The sequence below is a fragment of the Arvicola amphibius genome, chromosome 13 (genome assembly GCF_903992535.2).
Source record: "Arvicola amphibius chromosome 13, mArvAmp1.2, whole genome shotgun sequence".
Classification (NCBI taxonomy): domain Eukaryota; kingdom Metazoa; phylum Chordata; class Mammalia; order Rodentia; family Cricetidae; genus Arvicola; species Arvicola amphibius.
The window spans coordinates 47,808,809-47,818,219 of record NC_052059.1 but is presented as its reverse complement, the minus strand read 5'-3'; the positions used below and the strand labels follow the sequence as shown (position 1 = coordinate 47,818,219).

General features: G+C 44.0%; 1 protein-coding gene across 1 annotated transcript; it reads right to left on the bottom strand.

The window, feature by feature from the left end:
* Positions 1 to 4,917: 4,917 nt before the first annotated feature.
* Positions 4,918 to 5,727, bottom strand: LOC119800501 (60S ribosomal protein L7a-like). The gene has a single exon (XM_038310697.1). The coding sequence runs from the start codon at positions 5,719 to 5,721 to the stop codon at positions 4,918 to 4,920; it is 804 nt and encodes a 267-aa protein (XP_038166625.1). The 5' UTR covers positions 5,722 to 5,727.
* Between the last annotated feature and the right edge of the window lie 3,684 nt (positions 5,728 to 9,411).

Below are 9,411 nucleotides of genomic sequence, written 5' to 3'. Positions count from 1 at the left end.
ACAACTCATAAACACTTTCAGTAATGTAGCAGGATACAAGATTAACTAAAACAATCAGTAGCCTTCCTGTACAGACGATAAAAGGGCTTTGGAAGAAATCAGAGAAACAACACCCCTCACAATCACCACAAATAGCATAAAATATGTCGAAGTAACTCTAACAAAACAAGTGGAAGATCTGTACAACCAGAACTTTAAATTTTTAAAGAAAGAAATTGAAGAAGACACCAGAAAGTAGAAAGATCTCCCATGCTCTTGGGTAGGCAGAATTAACATAGTAAAATGGCAATCTTACCAAAAGCAATCTATAGATTCAAAGCAATGCCCATCAACATCCCAGCAAAATTTTTCACAGACCTCGAAAGAATGGTACTTAACTTCACACGGAAAAGCAAAAAACCCAGGATAGCCAATGCAATCCTGTACAATAAAAGAACTTTTGGAGGCATCACAATCCCTGACTTCAAACTCTACTACAGAGCTACAGTACTGAAAACAGCCTGGTGTTGGCATAAGAACAGACAGGAGGAACAATGAAACCAAACTGAAGACTGGATATTAATCCATACACCTTCATATACCTGATCTTTGACAAAGAAGCAAAAAGTATCAAATGGAAAAAAGAAAGCATATTTAACAAATGGTACTGGCATAACTGGACATCAACATGTAGAAGAATGAAAACAGATCCATATTAGTATGGCAACTTCTCAGAAAATTGGGAAACAACTTTCCTCAAGACCCAGCAATACCACTTTTGGGTATATACCCAAAGGATGCTCAATAGTACCACAAGAACATGTGTTCAACTATGTTCATAGCAGCATTGTTTGTCATAGTCAGAACCTGGAAACAACATAAATGCCTCTCAGCCAAAGAATGGAGAAGGAAAATGTGGTTCACTTATACAATGGAATACTACACAGCAGAAAAAAATAATGACATCTTGAAATTTGGCGGCAAATAGATGGATCTAAAAATCATTATATTGAGTGAGGTAACCCAGATCCATAAAGACACTTATCATATGTACTCACTCATAAGTGGTCTTTAGCCATAAAAAAGCACCCTACAATTTATAATCCTGGAGAGCCTAGACAACAGTGAGGACCCTAAGAGAGGCAGGCATGGATCTAATCTGCATGGGAAGTAGACAAAGACAGGATCTCCTGAGTAAATTTGGAACATGGGGACCATAGGAGAGAGTGGTAAGGGAGGGGAGAGGAAGGAGGGGAACAGAGAAATATATAGCTCAATAAAATTAAATATATAAAAAGAATGACAGACATTGTTAGTTCAATCACAGTTGTAGCCTTTGAAGTAAGTTGATGACATTTCCCACCACCTAATTCTTTACTAGTGGTAGATTTCATACAGAAAATTTTATTTTAGTGAAGTTTAATTTTATAACTTTATTTTTAAAAAATATTTATTAGGGTTGCGTTATGAGTTTGTATTGTTTGTGGGGAGTGTATGCCACACACATGTACGCACACATGCACACACATACACACAGTGTGGAGATCAAAGGATAGCTTGCAGAAGTCTGTCCTCTTCCACCATGTGGATTCTGACACAGTTTCAAACCACAGAATGAGGAATTCCTAAACTAAACACAGTACAAGTGAAGGTAGACAGAGAGTAGTCCCAAACATCAGTCTGCGTTTGAAGATCTTTTCTTCAAAGAGATCTTTGGCCAACAGAGAAGGCTGTCGTAACCTTAAGTGGTTTACCTGTACGTGGTATAACCATCTTGGACCATATAGGCCCGATCCTTTGCCTTTTCCTCCCAACCCTTTAACATATTTCTGAAGTTCTCTTACCTTCATGCAGACTTTATCTCATGTTTTCTGTCCGTGCTGGTGAGTTTTAACTGAGAAATGCCTGGAAAGAGAGTCCTAATGAGGAATTCTGTAGGTCAGGTTGGGGACTGTCTTGATGGCAGTATAGGAAGACCCATCCCAGTGCAGGTGGTGCCATTCCCTAAGCTGGGAGCCCTGAACAGTATCAGAGGAGAAAACTAGCGGAGAGCAAGCATTTGAGCCAGGATCCATGCATTTATGCTCACTCTGCTCTGAACTAAGAAGTTTCACCCTCCAGTGACCAGAGACATCTCTTAAGAACTGCAATCCCACCGAACTCTCAGTGACATTGGAGAGACATGGTTGAGAAAGACAGCGGAGGGTGAAGTAGGTAAGACGCTAATGATAGACCTCATGGGCTGCAGCAGGGTCTTTTGTTTTGATTTTTTTAAGAGAGTCTGAACTATGTAACTCAGACCAGCTTCAAATTTATAATCTTCCAGCCTCCAGCCTGAGACCTCCCCCCCACACACATTGTGGGATTATGGAGGTACTGTGCAGCAACACTCTAGACTGGGATTTGGGTTTGACCTCAAATACCACTTAAAACTGGGAGAAGTGGTTCACATCTGCTCCAACCCCCCAGGGGTGGAGGTAGGGATAGGGAACGAGGTGAGGGTGGGGGTGGAGTCAGGAAGAATAGAAGGTCTAATCCTTGGCTTTATAACAAGTTGAAGGTCAGCCTAGAGACATGGGATCTGGTCTGAAAACTTTACAGTTAAAAAAATTTTAAAGGAAGCCGGGCGGTGGTGGCACACACCTTTAATCTCAGCACTCCAGGGGCAGAGGCAGGTGGATCTCTGTGAGTTCAAGGCCAGCCTGATCTACAAGAGCTTGTTCCAGGACAGGCTCCAAAGCTACAGAGAAACCTTGTCTTGAAAAACAAAACAGAACAAAAATTGAAAGGAGAATTAAATGCCAAAGAAATAATACCCACATGAGCAAACTATAGGGAGCATCAATGCTAGGACAAAAATAACAGTGATAATTAGATGATAAAAATAATGAAGAGCGTGGAGCTGTAAACCCAAACATTAGCATGCTATGTAATGATGGTCTGAAGAACCATGGGGATGGGGTGAGATGGGGCCTTGAAACGGAAATGCCCTTCTGTTCTCCAGGCAGATAAAGATACTTATTAAAATAGATCAAAATATTAGATACATAAAAATTATTGAATACCTAGTGAAAATAATATGAAGAAAATACTTAACTACAAACGTAATGAGGGGGCATTGCTTAATATCTCTGTATCTTTGGAGATGGCCAGCAAATGTCCTTGGTTAGCATCAAGGATAGCACCATTCCCTAGGCAGAGGGTTGAAGTGGCGAGGCCGCTTGTTTATTTCCTGGCTGTCCAAACCTCCGAAATAACCACAGAGAAACTGTATTAATAAAATCACTGCTTGGACCATTGGCTCTAGCTTCTTTTTGGCTAACTCTTACATGTTAATTTAAACCATTTCCATTAATCCATGTATTGCCATGTGATAGTGGTTTACTGGCAAAGTTTCAGCATGTCTGTCTCTGGCAGTGTCTACATGGCTTCTCTCTGATCCTGCCCTTTTCTCCCAGCATTCAGTTTAGTTTTCCCTGCCTAGCTATGTTCTGCCCTGCTATATGTCCAAAGCAGTCCTTTATTAACCAATGGTATTCACAGCATACAGAGGGGAATCCCACATCAGAGGGTCTTGGGCTGTATGATTGGAAATGGAGCTAAACAGAACCAAGTATGCAATTGAGTATGTATAAATTTGTTTCTCCCTGCACTTGACTGTGGGTGTGCCAGTACTAACTAAAGTTCCTGCCGAGCATATATGGCTCCATGATAATCTAGAACTGTGAGCTGAAATAACTCTTTCTCTCCCTTAAGTTTCTTTTTGTCAAGGTATTTTATCACAGCAACAGAGCTGAAGCCAGAACAGAGAGGTGTCTTGGCTCATTCAGAAAACCCTACTTTAAAATTCTATAATAGCACAGAGGTGCAGAATGGCCCTGAATGAGCCTGACTACTTTACAATGCATATCCTTTCCCTTTCCTCCGTTTCTTTTTTGCAGAAAAAAATAGCTCTCACACCCAGCTCAGACTCTCAGGAGATTCTGTAACAATTGATTTGGGGCCAGAATCCATTACCACAACTTAAAAAAATAGTCAGGAATTACACTTTACAGCTATAATTTAAAAAGAGCCCAGATACTGAGCGACACCCAACACACTGAGGAACCCTCCCTATCTCACTGTGTGCAGGTGAAAAATTGCAGAACCCTCTCAGCGAGCAAAGAAGCAAGGACACACCACCTCTCAGTCACATGGGCAGTCTCTCTACTTTGGTTAACAAAACCCACTGATATAGAGGTAGTTATAGATGTAATTTGGCCTCAGCCTTTCCTATAATCAGACACTGAGACTAGGGGAGGGGGTACACACTGATGCCCCTCCCTCCTTAGAAAACAAAGTGAGCCCATGTCCCCCTTCCTTCGGTGGCTTCCAGGGAGGTTGATGCTTTCTCCTCATCCTTTTACAGCTTTGCAAACACAAAGCTTTGGCACGGACACTCTACTGGCATCTACTTTGGAAATATTTCTGTAGCCAAAGACAGAGAGGACATCTGCTATGAAAGGTAAGCCACAGGAATGGTTTGGTTGTAGCTGTCACAAATCCATACCAACAGAGAGCTTTGGTTTTGATGTGCGGTTTTGGTCCTCTGGAGAGAGATGTTCCTTTGGTCTCTGCGAGAGCCGCCTCTCCTGCGTGGGTGAGAGGCTGGTGATTCTTGGCAGGCAGATGGCTCCTTTTCATTTATGCAGGCTTGAGGATGTTCTAAGCAGGTCTCTGAGCTGCACCACTGCATCAAGGGCTTGCCATCCACCTGCCTTAACGCCACTCCTTCTCATTTAGGATAACCTTATCCTGAAGGTCTCTAAAGCTACTCCACTCTCAACAGCTTCCTTACCATCCTCCCCTCACACTTTTTAAGGAAATGGGTTGTTTCCTCAGTCTTTTTTTTTTGAAGTTTTGTAATTATATTGATGTACAGAAAACTCAGCAGTACATTTAACCCAGTTTAGTGGCGAGTTCTTTGGCCTTTGCCTTTTCCAGGTTGGCAATTTGAGCCACAGATTTAGGACCCAGGACGTTGCCTCCCCAGTGGCGGCGGATCTTATCATATCTGTCATTGTAGTTGGTCCTAATAATAGCTTCCACCAGTTTGGCCAGAGCACCCTTGTCTTCCGAATTAACCTGTGTGAAGGCAACAGTGGTGCACGTCTTCCTATGGACCAGCCACCCCAGCCTGGCCTTTCCCTTGATGATGCAGTAGGGGACCCCCATCTTCCGACACAGGGCAGGCAGGAAGACCACCAGCTCAATGGGGTCTACGTCGTGGGCAATCACCACCAGCTGAGCCTTCTTGTTCTCTACCAAAGTGGTGACTGTATTGTCGCCCGCTCGAAGGACAGGTGGTCTCTTAGTTGGGACATTCCCTTTGCCGGCAGCTTTCTTCTCAGCACGGGCCAGCAGCCTTTGCTTCTTCTCCTGCTTGGTCTCTGGCCTGTACCTGTGGGCAAGTTTAAGCAACTGGGTAGCTGTTTGCCCGTCCAGGGCCTGGGTGAACTGGTTAATGGCAGGAGGAACTTTGAGCCACTTATAGAGGATGGCCCTCTGCCGCTGCAGCCTGATGTAGCGGGGCCATTTGATGAAGCGTGTGAGATCCCTCTTGGGCTGGATGTCCTGCCCAATGCCAAAGTTCTTAGGCCTCTTCTCAAACAAAGGATTCACCACCTTCTTTGCCTCCTGCTTCTTCAGGACGGCGGGGGCCGGGGCCACCTTCTTCCCCTTGGCCTTCTTTCCCTTGGGCATCTTGCCGGGCTGGAGGAGAGACCTGTTTCCTCAGTCTTATGGGAGACTGAGGACACAAGGGGCCTTTATTCTGAATTAAGAATGTTGGGTGTTGGATTAACCTGTGGGAGTGCTTTTGTGTCCAGAACAAAGGAGAAGGAATGGAAGGTTTCCACATTGGTTGCTTGCTGTGTGGTGAGTCTAATACTTCCACTGGATCCTCTCAGTTGATCCTCACAGCCTTCCTGGGTGACTGGACTTCTTCTAGGTGCACATTTGCAGACTGAGACATTGAGCTGTGGACACAGTGGCTGGCTAAAAAGCAGCTAGATGGCAGAGCAGAGGTTTAACTCAGCCCTATAATGATTCCCAGGCTTATTCCAAGATATTTCTGTTGGAAAATGCCCAGAGAACAGTCACTAGTGTTTCAGAAGCCAATTTCCATCATCCAGTATGTTCTTAACATGACAGGAAGCAGAAAGACGGATGAAATGAAAAGCAAGTCTTCATTGTTCCGTTGAGCAGCTTGGCACCATACTTTGGTTTTATTTTGATATTTGGTTGGTCTTTGCCAGGTAATGCTATCATGTTATTCTAGCAGCTTTATTGAGATGTGATTGATGCACGCACAATAAAACTGTACATTTAATGTGAAAACTCATTTGCATCTGTGATATATATCATCAATGCAATTGAAATCGTATACATAACTTTCACTTTCATGTTCCCTTATGTTTGATCAAGGAGTTGGCCTCTTTTTGCCCTAGAATGTCAGCTTAGCTCATTTTGAAAGGTATAATACTGTGTTGGCATCATGAACTGTAGCCATGTAGCCCCTGAGCAGTGTGTCCCCGTCTGGTCATCCTCTAGTCCCTGTCAGCCAGTCTTCTATGCTGCTACGAGTTTGATGATTTGAGATTGCCCATATTGTTGTAGTTTGGATATGAACTGTCCCCTTCCTCCAGACTCACGTATTAAAAGTGTGGTTCCCTCCTGGTGGTGCTACTGAAAAGAGATTGATAACTTCCTCAATGGAGTAATCCACTAATGGACTCGTTGCATAGCGAATGGGCTATAGTGGGTAGAGCTTTGTGTTGGTAACTTCCTTAGTGGATTAACCCATTAATGGATGCATTAAATAGTGAATGGGCTCTGAGGGAGTAAGACTTTGTGTTGTTTTTTTTTCCTGTAGCTGTGATGGAATACTCTCTCTCTCTCTCTCTTTTTTTTTTTTTGAGACAGGGTTTCTCTGGGGCTTTGGAGCCTGTCCTGGAACTAGCTCTGTAAACCAGGCTGGTCTCGAACTCACAGAGATCCTCCTGCCTCTGCCTCCCGAGTGCTGGGATTAAAGGTGTGCACCACCATCGCCCGGCTGTGATGGAATACTCTTACAAAAGTAGCATAAGGAAGAATGGGTTTATTCCAGTTCACAGTTGGGACCCCATGGCAGTGGGGGTTTGAGTCAGGTGGGCATATCGCATCCATAATCAAGATTCAAAGTGAGAAATGCTGGTGTTCAGCTCATTTTTTCCCTTTTATTCAGACACACAGGAATAATGCTGCTCACAATTTGGATGTATCTTTCCTTATTGAACCTAATAAAGATTGTCCCTCATAGGCATGAGCAGAGACTACGTTAATTTAGATAATCCCTCACTGGTGTGCCTAGAGACTTCTAGGCGACTGTAGATCAAGTTGTCAAACCAATATTAAGTACTATAGACCTACTTGGAGGAAGCAGGTCCCTGGAAGGTGTAGGAGCCAGCCATGATAAGCTAAATAGAAACAGACCACCCAAAGGAAGTTCTTTACTTCCAACCATTACCACCTGCCAGTATAGGACTCAGCCATGGATAAGTTTAATGGAGACCTGAGTCTCAGTAGTTTACCCTGAAGCAATATCTGATTGTAGGAAGGACCACAGACTGAGATTACCCGACCACCACCCAAGAACAGACCATCCAAAGGAAATGCCTAACATTCCAACCATTGTAGATAGGAACACCTGCCAGCACACTCACCAGGGCACCCCTAGAAAAATGTCAGCCAATCATGGGTCCTGAACCTTAGAAACCCCTCACCCTCACCTTTACTATTACAAAATCCCAACTCAAACTGAGCTTGGGGCTCTCTGCTTATTCTAATACACAGAGAGACCAAGTTTGCAAATTTGTATAAAATAAAGACTCTTTGCTTTTACATACGGGAGTCAGTCTCCTTGCTGGTTTTGGTGGGACTTTGCAGATCTGGGCATAACAGAAGGTATTTCTTTAAAGGAGATGTCCTGTCCCTGGCTTTGATGGTCAACTTTACTTTTCAAAGTGACACAGTACAGAAACATCTGGGAAGGTAGTCTCAGTGAGGAATTGTTTTAGAACAGATAGGCCTGTGGGCACAACAGTGGGGGAATTGTTTTGAGTACCATGAGCAGACTCACCCACTGCGGGTGGTACCATTGCCTATGTTTGGGTTGTAGATTGAATAAGAGTGGAGAGAATGATCTGAGCAGTAAGCATTCATGCTTATATCCCCTCTCTGCTCTCGGCTGTGAATCTGAGTGGCTGCATCAAGTTCCTGCCACCTTGACTTCCCAACAATGATTCGAACTGCAAACTCAACCAACATTTCTTTCTGATTGCTTTTGACAGTAACAAGAAATGAACCTATGGAATTGGTCTTCCCCCAACTCTCTGCTTCCCTGAATTGAGCAGATCTCTTCTGTTGTGGCCTTCTGCAATGCTTTTCTCTGGTCACAGACTCCAAAACCATAAAACCAGACAACAATGGGTTGAAACCATCGTAGCTGTGAGCCAAGGTAAATCATTCTTCCCTTGTTCATCTCAAAAATTTTGTCACCGGCAAAACTTGTAAGTAAAATGGTCCAGGATTTGTCCCATGCCTGGCGTATTTCACTTAGCAAAGTTCCTTGCATGGTTGCATTGTTCCTTTAAAGTTGCAGATGCCTGCATGTGTGTTTGTCAAGGACCACAGAGGGGTGCCCAAGAGTATCAAGCCTAAGCTTTATTCTGCAGCGTGTGTGTGTGTGTGTGTGTGTGTGTGTGTGTGTGTGTGTGTGTCCCCATCTATTGAGTTGCTGTTTGTTTGAGGACAATAGCTGGGACTTTGCATAGACTAGCGGTACCTGGGTGCTAGGTCGTCAGCATAAGACCGAGAGGTAGAGGCGCGGGGATGGAGATTGCCAAGACCCCATCTATGTAAAGAGCTAATTACAGGATCTAGAATGGAGCAGGAGCCTCATTGCTGTGGACTTGCCTTTGTACATATCTTCTCTTTCCTTGCCTTTCTCAACCATCCTTTAATTCCCTCTCCCCATCCCCTCCCACTCTCTCCATTTGTTGATTATTTTCAATGAGTTAAGAAGTCTCCTGAGATACAAATTGCAAAAGTTTCAAAACTGGCAAAAATTCCAACCTTCAACTCAGGGATCAAACTGGGCGCTATGCCTCTAAGTGGTTGACCGGTGAGTCAAGGCTAAGGTCCTTTATGAAACTCATGAGTTACCTACCCTGTAGCAAGAACAGGAGGGCATTTCAGGGTGGGATCCAACTGGAACAGGTATTTCTGCACCCTGCCTAGAATTGTAGATTCCTGTTGAACAAGGCCCATGGCCATTGCCTAGGAGAGCTGCAAAGATCACACGCCAGAACGTGGGAAAGTACCACCCGTGGCTCCTTGTATCTTCTCAGTGTG